The sequence below is a fragment of the Cornus florida genome, unplaced genomic scaffold, assembly GCF_030987335.1.
Source record: "Cornus florida cultivar Cherokee Brave unplaced genomic scaffold, ASM3098733v1 CherokeeBrave_3.0.0_Hap2_Chr01, whole genome shotgun sequence".
Lineage (NCBI taxonomy): Eukaryota > Viridiplantae > Streptophyta > Magnoliopsida > Cornales > Cornaceae > Cornus > Cornus florida.
The window spans coordinates 92,853,611-92,867,158 of NW_026775571.1; the positions used below are offsets into that span (position 1 = coordinate 92,853,611).

Consider the following 13,548-nt stretch of genomic DNA (forward strand, 5'->3'; position numbering starts at 1 on the left):
ATATTTTTTTTGCTATCTTTTGTATATTTGCCACACTTTTGTAAAGTCTCAAAACCATAGTGAAGTGTATACATTTTGCAAGCCATGGTCATATATTGTAAACTATAACTCTTGTTGGTATTTTGAAGGGAAGCGAGACTATATAAATATATTTTGTGTTGAGTGGGATGGCGATGATGGGCTAACTTGAGGAGGTTGTTGATGTTATTGTTTTGGGAAATGTATTATATTTTTTTTGTATTGTGTGTTGGAACAGGTTGAATACTTAAAAGATCCCTTTTTAGTAGAGGTCATGCAAATTTTTTTTTAAAAAAATAATATCAATTTAGGGTCGCTACACGAACAACAAGAAAGAAAACAGAAATGAGAATAACTGAAACTGGTAAACAAATATATTTTAGAGTACTTTGCTTATATCTACTATGCCTATGGATTGCATGCATTATTATTATTATTTATTTTTGCAAATGATAGGATGCAGGAGGTCAACTATTCATAGACATAAATGTATAAACATGTGTGCGGATATTATAAATATATATATTCAACTTGTAAGGTTTTTAATCACAGCACATGACCAATCATGTGCAACTAATCTTCCACCATGTTAAAGTAAACTCTTGCCTCTCTAAAAAATTCTATTTCATTTTTTTTTTTTAATATGAAATGCCATTGATTTCAGAAAAGTAAACGGGCATATGATTCCAACTATCCGTTCATTAGAGTCTAGTTCAAAGTCACCAACTCTCCAACTTTCACAAAGCTTGTAGTGAGAGATGAGATAAGAAAGAATCAACGTTTGGATTTGGACAACTTGAGGTAACTGAAATGAATCACTTATTTCTATTTATGTTTGTGAGGAGGTTTTAATTGTTCAGGGAGCAAATTTTTATTAATATATATATATATATATTCTATTCATTGTGAATTTGTGACTACATGTACAATCTCTTCTCTGGAATAATATGAATGCAGAGTTCTTTGAATCTCAGTTTGAGTGTCTAGCCATGATTTTTCCCCTTAAACTTAATGATTAATTGAAAAAGAGTTCTGCACATAACTCCATTTCCTCATTTTCTTGATTTGGGACACAAGTTCATGTTAGAAGATAAAGAGCCTAGCATTTATCAAAATATACTTCCACGCATGAACTTTTATAGTTCTTATATTTTCATCATAAAATGTTTATGCATACATGTGTGTTTTATTAATGTTTAGACAAGTTTATCACAAGGGCACTCTCGCTATGAAATCAATCCACTCCAACTTTTCAACTCATCATAGGCTCAAAGAAAGGAAAAATCGTACCATCTTGCTAATGGCGGTTGGGTACTTGGAAGTACCAAACCAGACAAAGTCCACTTCCAATGCTTTTAAAGCAAAACATTCACTATGGACCTTACACAAACACACCACAAATGCACATACAAAGGAAAGGCGAGTCCATGCCATGGAGGCTCCAATTGCATCTGAAATGAAAAATGAGCTTATGGGAAGACAAGCATATAAAATCTGTTCAAGAGTGCATGCCTTAATGTAGGTTTTAAACCATCAGCATCAAATAATAACCCATATTAGATAATCAATGACCTCTTGTGACGAGTTCAAATTTCGTTACACCTGGTTTCGGAGAAATAAAAGATCTGTTTTGCACAAAATTTTCTCTCAAGCCAAAAGTAATTGAATGGTTGCATTCCACACACTGGCTTAGTACCAGATGTGGTCAGAGCATGCATTGTCATTGTATATTCTTTGCCACATTACTGCATATTTAGAAGTTACAAGTAGGAGGCCTCTGTACTGTAGAAATAAATATGTAAATTCATATATTACAGGCCTTTGATTTTCTTGAAAACTGAAACAACAAAATGAGAGAGATCAAAATAAGTTTTTCACAAAAACACCAAATATCATCTCCCATTGTCACTGACAATTAAGACATGTCATCAATCAATTGATACCACATACTGATTTATCTATTTCCTCACAATAAGTTTTGCTCTTGCATGACCTTCACTTATTTGAAATTGATCCCCCAAGCCAAGATGAGCCATTAATAACCAAATCAAAGTGATGAGCTCTCCACCCCTACTCAGGAGCTGAGCATGACTATTTGCTCTGCAATGACTCGCAGCATAAGACAACAATTCTACCCACACTCTGCTGATTATTTCCCATTTATCTTTCCCTTTCTCATCCAACTCTTTCAGCTCTTTAGCCAGCCTGCATGCATCAAACAACACAGATTTGCTTCTATCTCCTTTCACAGTAACTGGTTTAACTTCTGTATTAACATCCAGGATACTCTTGCAGGCACTTCTCTGTTCCTTATCCTCTTTTGATTTATCTCTGCAGAAGAATTTCTTAACAGCAAAGATATTTGGAAAGGCTCGTGTCTGTTCCTGTCCCTGTTCTGATTTCCTTCTACGAAAAAATTTCTTGGTTTCAGCACAGGTATCTCTGAATCTTATTTGACCAATACCAGCCACTGCAGACATCATTGTTGGCTGCATAACTAGAAGATATAACATGTAATCTGACAAGAGCTTGGAAAAATCACGATACTTCTTAGAAGCATTGCCTTCACCAGTTTTGTTATTAGCATTTCCTTCACCAGTATTTTTTCCCGGTAAATACAAGCAACAACAGTGCGGTGAACTTTTGCCTGCACCAGTATTGTTTCTAGCATTTCCTTCACCAGTATCATCATTATAGCAGAGTTCAGTTGCAATATGCCATAATAGAAGGCTTTCATCATAATCCACATCAACAATGTATGGAAGTAAGGTGCTGCAACCTTTAATCCGAAGAATCCAATCACCTCTGGCTGAAGATAGTTCCTTGGCAGTTTCTAAATCGTCTGCCATTGAAGATTTTGTTTGCAGCTCCTTGAAGATGAAGTCTCTTAACCCTTCAGAGAAAGGTTCCTTCTGCACATATTTTAGCCCATCTAAGAAGTTGGTAAGGCCCAAATAACCAATGAGTTTTTCTTTCATTTTCAAACGTTGATGGAGGCAATAATATATTAAATTGTATTTCGAGACAGATTCACACCACCTGCGGCGCAAGACTTCAAACCACCTTCCCCTCTTGACTGACAGCATGAAGGTAAGGATTTTAGCAGCAACTGAATTATCCTTAGAGTTATCCTCGGGTGACTTAGTGAGGGCTACAATGGTCCAATCAGAGAAAATGAGCATGAATAGAGCAATTGCATCCAAGGCCATGGCACCACCGAGCAACGCATAGGTAATTTTAACATCAAACCCACGGAATCCATTCTTCTTATTGGAATGGAAGAGTAAAAGGGATACAACTACGGAAATGAAGGAAATAAACCTGCAAATATACCCCAATGTGCAATGCACCACACTGACCTTTGTGTAGAGAACTTCATAGATAAAATTCAGTTCGACCTCTATCACTTTAAAAGCATCTTCTGCTCTTCTTTTCAGGAAGAAGTCTCGGCTTTGGTTGCGCTCACGAAAACTGAATATCAGATCAGCAATAAGCCCCTTGAAAGTATTAAAAAAGCGATAGGCATGTTGCACCACTTGTAAGTCAGTCAAATCATCTACTGTGGCTGCAGTGGCAGCTTTGATTACTCTATCAGGTTCTGCAATCATCACGATCCGTGTTGGAAGTTTTGATTCTTTCTTTGAAAAGTATTCATCCATGAGCTTGGCATAGTCAGGCCCAGGATCAGGCTCTGTAAGCATGGATTCCCGGAAACTACCCAAGCTTGCGAGATACAGAGAACGCGTCCGCTCAGAGTACTTGATAATTCCTGGGATAAACATGATCATTGTTGGGATCCATAGCTTGTTATCGAACTTATCGGGTAGCGATTGAAAGAAGACATAAAGAGTAGCCACACACTGGAATATGAGGCCAAGCAAGTGCCTGAGCCACAGCTCATTATCCTCGAGAGCAAAAGCAGTTATGGTATCCGGACCACCAAGGTGTACCAGAAAAAATGGAGCCCAAAATGCCAGAAGAGCTTCAGTATTTTCATGACGAATTGTGTTGCCTTGGCTGTTAGAGATGAGTCCGACAGCGAAGTTTGCAGCCCAGTCTGCAAGCAAGTATGCCGACCAGAGGGGCATGATTATCCAATTGTTTGCCGTTCTCTTTCTCAGGGGGGAAAATATAATTAAGAAGGTTTGCAATGAAAGGCTTAAGATAATAAAGGCTCGGAGATTCCATAAGTCCCAAAACTGCTTCCAAGGGAGTTCCATATCCTCCTTTAGGATTCCTTCCTCTCTTACCCTGGTGGAGCAAAACCTTTTTAGTTCTTGAGATGATACAAATCATAAGCACAATTTAGTGAATTTACACAAGTGAGAACCCAGGAAGTTTGATTTGGGGGGCCAAATTAATTGTATGAAAAATATATTTTTTTATAAACTGTATAATTTATAATATATTTTTATTTACAGTTGAAATCTAAATAAAAATTCAAACTATAATTCCTAAGATAAGATTACTTGTAAATGAAGAATATTGCGTTACCTATTAAGCACATACAAATGGCATAGATAAATATTTGAAAAAATATATAAAAAAATCAAGATTAAAAGGGTAAAATAAAGAAAAGAAACTGAGTATGAAAATAATTTTAAATTCCGGTATCAGATAATGTTTGCATGTAATGAATATGCGAAGTGTACCCAAAATCAGTTATCGTATTCATTACCTTTTTTCAATCATTAACAAATCAGTCAAAGTTAACCAATATTCAACATTTTATTGAATATTATAAGTAAATTTGAATCAATTGAACATTTTAATTATGACTGTATGATAACAAATTCTAAAAAAAAAAAAACTAATCTTACACTTTCTATTGCTTTATCAAATGCTCTTCATCATATTTCATATCTAAACACACAAATTATTTCAATCACTATCTAATCTCCTGATATATCATATTGGTAAGATCATTATAGATTTTTAATAACTTCATCAAATGCTCCCACGATGACAACATCAAGGAGTTGAATTAGCTCTCCGTTTGAAAGTGATTCCTTATTCATCTCTCATCTAGCTATCTCATCTTTACCCATGATCTGCACAAAGAGTGCAGATGAAGAACGAGAGTTTTGATGCAACAATGCAAAAAAGCTAAAACATGTATGTATCTATAGACTATAAAATCACATATCCACATACTTATAGACTATTTATGGAGATGTATGTGCAGACAAAAATAAAAGAGCATATGTCTTAGGTTTCTCAAAATTTTGGGGGGTGGTCTATACTATGGTCTGTTTACACAGCCTTCAAAGAAGAGGTATTCATTGTCAGTGTGTTATACAGAGCATATACACCAAATGCAGTCTACATAAAAAGTCAATTCATGGCTTACTATTTTAAATCACTATGATGCATACAATATTTGGTCAACATTGACTAATTAAATTATTGAGTCTATGATGGAAGTTTCATTTCTAAATTTTCTTGATAATATCAGAGCCAACTGGATTTTGTGACTTATTATTGTAGTGACGTTAGCAGCTAGTGAGCAACAAATAGTACATAGTAAGAGTACATACTTTAAAAATAAGAGAACTGGCCAGCTAAAAGTCACTAGCTTTCTTAGAACCGAAAATTCATTTTTCCTTTTTCAGTCAGGGAAAATATAGATACAATGGGTTTAAATTCTTTGATGCAAAATATGAAATCTTTATGATCTTGGAACTCAGCTTTTTTTGAAAAATATATTAAGCAGAAGTTCTTGAGCATTACTGCCATGTGAACAGAAAAAGAAGATAACACATATAAAATTCTTACAACTATTTGGCCATATACTTCTTCCAGCAGTTTTCATCAAAAAGCTTCAGGAATAAAATGTTCAAGCTTTTGTTTATAGCCACTTTGTATTTTCTCTGGGTGGAGAGGAATGAGAGAGTTCATAACTCCAGGCATATAGATCCTAATAGCTTAATGAAAGTTATCTTGTGGGAAGTTTTAGATGCCTTGGAGGTATGTCCCGAAGACATTCTGTGATCTTTGGTATCTAGGTTCTTTATTCCAATTGTTAGTCCTAGGATTTTGTTATCCATTCTATTTGGACTCTGGTTTTTGTAATGGGGGTATGTCCTCATTTTATCTATTGTACTATATTGTTTATATATAAAGATTTCGAATGTGGACTTCTTCATTTTTATTTTTATATTTTTCCAAATAACAAGTTCATTCATGTCCCAGTGCTTGACACCATCAAAGTTGTAAGAACATCAACTATGTACAAAATTATGGTATTGCTAGCAGATCTTAATCCTAGATGGATGGTATGATCTAAACCAAGGTCTATTCAAGAAGTTTAACATTGGAAACAAAAACTTCTCCTATATAGCCTTATGAAGTGCTTAATTGGCTTAGGGTCTATATAACTTCTCCTATATAGCCTTACGAAGTGCTTAATTGGCTTAGGGTCTATATAACTTCTCCTATATAGTGGGGGAAAAGGAGTAGAGTCTTATGAAGTGCTTAATTGGCTTAGGAAATTGAACGGTATCTACTGCTTGAACTTTGTGAGGCTATCAAATAACAGGGTCGACTGAACAGTACCTAGCGGCCAATTTAGTTCCCCTGTACACCCATTTTTTAGATTGAAGGATTTGCTTCAAAAGAACGCAAATCCCCCCAGCTACTGATGTATCATTGGTGTGAATTCATTGAAGAGTCCCATTATAGTAATATCAAGAGTCAGCATGACTTTAATCACCAAGAATTGGAGTAGTCAACAATACCAGAAAACAAATTATTCAGTGTTATATTTTTTCACTGTATTTTTTTTTTTTTTTTTTTTTTTTTTTTTGTGAATAACAAACTATTCACTTCTGCAACTAGTAGTTTAATATTGTGATTCCCTATGGTTGTCATCTCTTTTAGGTCTTGCTTACAATTCTATCTTGTTGAGTCTGCAAAAATATTACTGGTATTTCAATAGTTAATTCAACTCGCTACGGAAAAAGGGGGATCGAATAAAAATCATAAACCAAGAAATAAAGTAGTAAGAGCTTAAACCTAATTACTGCATTCAGGAAGTCCTTTCCAGTAGCAAATGGCTTTTCTTCTCCAACTGAAGGCAAGGTCCTTCTCTAAAATCATTTGTTGAACTCTCTCTTGATTGGGTTGTCAAGATCTGTTGTATGTATAAACCACTTCAAAGCTGCAACAACACAAATCTTTGGTTCAGGCATACAACAACAAATCACATGAACAGCAGAAATTTATGGAAAGTAAAACCTGAGTGACCCCAAGTCAAAAGAGTTACCTCAGATGTGTTTATAGATACGAATGTCGGTATAAAATTAGCAGCAAATAAGATAATTTGTATAACCCCCATCACCCCTTCCCAACTCTACCCAATTTCTTCATTTAGCCTTGAGAATCTAAGTAACTTTTGGTCGTGATTTTTGTTATGCTGGGTACACTACTTGTAGCAATTTCCCCCACATTATTGTTGTGGCCATAACTTCTCCGGCAGTCAACACCTCAGGTCCAGCCTTCGCAGAGTGATTCCTTTCTTTTCTCACAGTAGGAAATTGTTAACTTATCAAAACATCTGGCATTAACCTTTTATTCATTAAAGTATGTCATCAAATTTTTTTTTGTTTTTTTTTTACCTCTGACATATTTTATAAGTATTTGACATGAGTATAAATAAATCAATCAGGTGTATGACCTGTCCTGGGCCATGCTCAAGCATGTGCTGTAATAGTCCTCTTCAATTAATTCACACTAATTAAAAGTTTCAGACATCTTTTTCCAAATGAAAAGGGAACAAAGAAAGTAAAAGCAAAAAAGAAAGAGAAACAGACAAATGAATAATTGGGCCCATGACCCATCCAATAGTCAAAAAACCCAGCAATGAGCCCAAGCATAATCTTTTCAATACATATGAAAAAAATTCCAAAGAGTGATATTAATTTTTAGATTATCAAGAATAATTATTTTCAGGTCTCTATTCAAGGAAGTTGAGCTGCATTTGTGATTGAAAAATATTCTTGAGAAATTGATCGGGTTGGAACGTGGTTTAAAATATACGGTAGCAGATATTAATCTTTTAATGCCTCAAACTAAGACAACCTAGTGTCACGGACTTGAACCTTGCGGGGTGTGACACTAAGGTAGGCACATTAAACAGAAATTTAATAATCAAAACCTAATGAATCAAGTGGAAGTTTCATAACATGTAAATACAAAATTCCAAAAAGAGAATCTAACAATAAAGTTTTATTATTATGCATCCAGTGGATTTTTTATTTTGTAGTCTAACAACAAAGTTTTATTATTATACATCAAGTGGAAGTTTTATTTTTTAGTATATATTTAAACAGAAGAAATGTGAGACCTAAAAGGGAAGACATTTCCAAGTCTCCATTATAGCAACAATTCATTCACACTAGTTAGTTGGAAAAAGAAATGTGGAAGTGTTTCACGAACCACAACAGTTGGAAAGTCCTATGTTATGGTCGTCCCATAATGGTCACCATTACCTTCAATTAGATGTACCAGAAGCACATATCATACAGGATAAACTCGGCAAACTAATGAAATGGCTGACATAATTTAATTACCTCAAATTGCTTCTTATTTGGTTTTTAATATTTCTAAACCATTCAAATCAATCGCCTAGTGTGACACTCCAATTGCACATGATAGAAGGAGGAATGTTATGGACAGTATCGACTATGCCAACCCCGTCTATTGATCAATCGTGACAGTCAACATCACTGCTCCAAAGGAATTATCCTTTTGGAGGCTGGAGGCCCCTTTCTATGTCCGATAATTCCAATTTTAAGTACAGATATAAATCTAAACGATGTTCTCATCTCCATTTTTACTAATTTTCGTCCGCACGATACCAGATGCTAAAACCTATGTATGAGTAAATAAGGCTACTGAAATTGCTGGGGAAAATAAATTGGTGCAGATGTGCATAGTGACGAAGTCAAGATTTCAAGCGAGAGGGGGCACGCTGTCAAAAAAATAATAATAATTCGGAGTATATATATATAACAACTATAAAATTCAAAAGACAAAAAAGAAAAAAATTATTAAAATATAAAAGGAAAGAAAAATGAGAGAACTTTAAAAGGAAATAATTAAAAAGTTTCAATTGAGGAAGAAAAATTTGACTTTTTCTACTAAGAAAATTTAAGGAATGTAAAAAATAAAAGAAAAAATATATATATAATTTTAGGAACTAAAAATTTGAGGGGGCACTGTATAAATTTTTTCATATATATAGAAATTTTAAAAAAAATTACCATATATATTATAGGTTGTTGACCAACTCAGGGGCACGTGCCCCGTGCATGATGGAAAAAGAAAAACAGTTTCATTTTCCTCAACATCCATTATCATTACTTCAACAGGTTCTTATTGCTCATAGTGCAGTGGTAGTGCTGGAGACATTGCTTCCCAACAGAATGTCCATGGGTTCAAGCAAACTTGGACGATCAGGATATGCAATGGGCATTTGCCCGACACGTGTGCGTATGGGACTCGTTTCATCTGAACTCAATAAGGGCTTCTACCCACAATTTAAGGTCAACTTAATGGAAATGATCTCTGTCGAAGGCTGCACTAAGCTACGTAGAACCACAGAGATAAGAATATCAACCCTGCAATTGAGGTCAATAGAAAGGCCAACTCTAATAGGCTGTCAATGTTTTCCCTTCACATCCACAGGAGCAAGTCTAAAATTCTTGCAGTTGATTACTTGATCTTAGAAGGTTTTTTTTTTTTTTTTTTCCAAATAAAAACTAAAATCCTCATCTTTTATTTGTACAGTTCAACTTATCATTCAATCTTTGATTGCTTTATATCAAAGTGAAAATACATGCTCTTTGTTACTCCTCAAATTACATTTTTACATTTTTATTAGGAAAGTAGACACAAGACTCTGATAGATCAATTGTAAAGATGTACTGATCGCCAAAAATATTTCACATGGCTTGGTGTAACAAAAACACACATACAGTTTATTGCGGCTGAAGGTGCAAGAAAAAATCACCAATTTGTGAAATCCACAAAAATTAAACAGATGAAGAACTAAGAAACTGAACAGAATACACAGCATTAGCCACTATCAAATGACATGAAAAAAAAAAAAAAAAAAAAAAAAAAAAAAAAAAAAGACCATACAAATTCATGATGCAAATTCTTGCCACTGCTTTCATTTCTTTGCTCTGTTAATCCACACTCCCTTCTCATCACATGGGAAGAAAGCAAGTTTGGGGCATTTTACTTTCTCCAAGAAAATCAATTTTGGAAATAACTCCCGCAGTTCTCTCCAATCCATCTCTAATTCATTCAAGTATTTGAGACGCAATACCTCAACATTCCACTTGTGTTGTTCTGGCATGACTATTCCCCCCTTGTCCTGAAATTGACCCAGGTCAGAAAATTTCCCTCCCCTGATGTAGAGTTTCTCTAGGCCCTTCAGATTGGCAGGCATCAGCCAACTGGGTGAAATATTCATAGGGTAACACTGAAGATCCAGTTTTTTGAGCTGTGAAGGAAGTGTCGGAAGCTTAAAGGCCTTATGCTTAAAGGCATGTGATCTTTTGATAGCTGGGCGAAAAAGCGTTGGTTTATCAGAAGCTGCTGTTGCTTCTGCGGCTGTACTATCGCCTTTCTTTGTGATACCTCCTTTCTTCTCTTCAGTCAGGGTGTCTGCAGCTCTCGTCTTCGAGGCACCACTCTCCTGCTTCGCCTTCTTGTCTTCTTTGGCTTGTGAAGAGCCTTTATTATCTGGGTTCATCTTGTCTGGTGCTGTTGATTTTCCAGCATCTTTCGCTTGCTCAGCCGTCTTGTCTTCTTTAGCTTGTGAACAGCCTTTATTTTCTTGGTTCGTGTTGTTTGGTGCCGTTGATTTTCCAGCATCTTTAGCTTGCTTACCACTTTTATCCGTTTCATCTTCTAAAGAGCCCCGACCCCATGCTATTGTCAGCTTGCATAGCCCTTCAAAGTGTTGAAAAGCAAAAAGATCTGCCTCTGCTGGGAAGTGCTTCAGACCTGTGTAAACACTCAATTTTTTCAGCTTACGCAATTTTGCCAAGTCGTCAAGAGTACAGGAACTTTTGCCCTTGGACTTTCCAACAAAGAATCCCTTGAGAACTTGGAGTTGGGAGAGTGATGCAAGCCCCTTTGGCATCTGATCTAGCAAGTAACACTCAGACATGTCCAAGTGTGTCAAACTCTTGAGCGAGCCAATTCCATCTGGAAGTACTTCAAGACTATGACAGGCTCTGAGATCAAGGATCGTCAGATTCCCAAGCCTTGAAATGGACTTGGGAAGCTCTGTAATTCTAGAAACTCCTTGAAGGCTAAAAAGTCTCAAGTGCTTCATCTTCATCAACCCTTCCAAAAATTTAAGATCATCAACTTCAATGTGATGTGTGGCTGAGGCCTGCCACCTTCCCAAATAAAGAACATTGACATTTATCATCTTCAGAAACCATTCAAGCTTGAATTCAACCGAAGGCTCATTAACATTGAACACCATATGAAGGGGCTCCAAATTCTGAATCTCTATCAACCCTTCACCCGCTAAGCATGCCCGGAGAGAATTGGAGAATTTCCCAGTGACATTCCCCTTTTCATCAAAATCAAAGAACTTGGCCTTCTTGGCGAGCATAATTACTGCAGAACGAACAAAAGGATGCATCTTGCAGCTGTGCACTTCCAGGCTGCGCTTTTCATAGTACGGCTCGATGAAGCCCTTCACCATAAGCTCGTTGAAGAACTCATTGCCCAACTCCTCCGCGGTTTCAGTCTTCGGAGCTGGCCCAATCACTGGAATTGGCGGTATAAAACCCTCTCCAATCCACCAATAGACCATAAGCCTCTTCTTTATGACAGCATCTTCCGGGAACACTGAAAAACACAATAAACACAGCTTCAATTCCGTTTCGAGGCTATTATAAAGTAGCTGAAAATCTTGAAATGCCGGGCTACACTCGAACAATGGCTCCTCGTACAACTTGGGCATTTTGTCGAGCGACTTGTTGTCATTGCCAAGTTTGACTTTTGCATTGGAGCGCGTGGACTCATCTTTGTTCTTGGAAGAGATCTGCTGCTTCAATTTCGTCACCATCTTCTTGAGGGCGCGAAAGTCATCCCGACTTCCGGTTTCTTTAATCTCCTTGAACTTACTCGAAACCTCCTCGATTTGATCTTTGTAATTGTTGATCGTATTGGAGGTCTTTTCGATGAATTTGAGATCTGAATCGATCCAGTTGCGAAGCACCTCAACTTCATTATGCTCATTTGTGCCGTTGGCTTGAACGTTCACCTTTTTGTTGTCACTTGGTTTTGGTTCGGAGCTTTGATCTGATGGAATTGGTTTGGAGTTTGCTTTATTGACGATTTGATTTGGGGCTGTCGTGATTTCTGTAAAATTGCTGACGGAAGAAGGATGGGGATTGGAGTCATTGACCGGTACGATTTCGGTGGAAGGAACTACATGTGAAGATGAAAGGGGTTCAGCTGACATAGTGTAGGAACAAGGAGGTTCAATGGCAGAAGAACAGTGTGTGTGAGAATTTGCTGGTTGGCAGCCCCAAGCAATAATGAACTCACACACACATGTACCCCTACAAGTTGTGTATATAACGGTGTAATAACCATTATAGAAAGTACACGTTGTGTATATACAGTGTAATACTAGCCATTATAGAAAGACTAAACAAATAGAGTCAACTTTGTAATGTTTAGAGTACACTCAACAAAGACGCGAGTGGTTTCACTTGTAGGAAAGGGGACCAATCGAGCAATAAAAAAAATCCATTATTGCTTTTCACAGACATAAAAAACAACTATGCCAAAAAAAAGTTGTAAAATAAAATAATAATAAAAATTTGCTAAAAAATTATACCGAAACTCAAACGAAAAACACCGATAATATTTGACGTCTTTCTATATGAATAAGATTTCAAGTTCAGCAAGTTTTTTATTAAATATCTTTCAATTATAATTCCTTTCTTTTTTTCTTTTCTTTTTTTTTCGATTATGTTTATGTGAACTCCAATTAATTCAATACATTCTTTAGTACTTAGGTGAATCCAACTATCCTCTTTTGAGTTCAAGAAACAACTTTCAGAATTTTTTTTTTTTTTTTTTTTTCCCTCTCGGAAGATGCAGGAGCAAAACAATTCAAGTAGTTCAAAATAATTATTCATTTGTATCATTTCGGAGTGCACTAGAATTCATAAGTATGGGAAGAGGCTCAATAGATTTTTTATTTGGACTTTAGATTTTTTATTTGAACTACGTGATGATAAAAAATGGTATCTGTGTGCACAAAAAGTGATATTTATATGTTTAAATGTGATACTTCTATGAGAGTAAACAGCCTTTTTCATATGTTTATTTTTTTGAAACTGTGAGATTTTGACTTCATTAAATGATAAAAATGAGTCATTAGTACCACTTATATGTAATATTCCATCTATATGCCCCCATCCAGTGGGTCAACAGTGGACATTGAAAAAGTTGTAACTCGCAAAACTTTGTGGCTTAGGCCATCTG

General features: G+C 35.9%; 2 protein-coding genes across 2 annotated transcripts; both read right to left on the bottom strand.

Moving 5' to 3' along the window:
• Nucleotides 1-1,770: 1,770 nt before the first annotated feature.
• Nucleotides 1,771-7,560, bottom strand: LOC132306655 (uncharacterized). The gene is made up of 3 exons (XM_059804131.1): nucleotides 7,283-7,560; nucleotides 7,033-7,177; nucleotides 1,771-4,269 (listed from the first exon to the last, which is right to left on the bottom strand). Exon 3 carries the CDS (start codon nucleotides 4,236-4,238, stop codon nucleotides 1,977-1,979), a length of 2,262 nt encoding a protein of 753 aa, XP_059660114.1. The 5' UTR covers nucleotides 4,239-4,269; nucleotides 7,033-7,177; nucleotides 7,283-7,560; the 3' UTR covers nucleotides 1,771-1,976.
• Nucleotides 7,561-10,192: 2,632 nt separating this feature from the next.
• LOC132277520 (uncharacterized) lies at nucleotides 10,193-12,514 on the bottom strand. The gene has a single exon (XM_059779378.1). The coding sequence runs from the start codon at nucleotides 12,512-12,514 to the stop codon at nucleotides 10,193-10,195; it is 2,322 nt and encodes a 773-aa protein (XP_059635361.1).
• Between the last annotated feature and the right edge of the window lie 1,034 nt (nucleotides 12,515-13,548).

What these genes read in the sequence shown, in the direction of transcription:
- LOC132306655 (XM_059804131.1), bottom strand. Translation starts at nt 4,238, where the DNA reads ATGGAACTCCCTTGGAAGCAGTTTTGGGACTTATGGAATCTCCGAGCC.
- LOC132277520 (XM_059779378.1), bottom strand. Translation starts at nt 12,514, where the DNA reads ATGTCAGCTGAACCCCTTTCATCTTCACATGTAGTTCCTTCCACCGAA.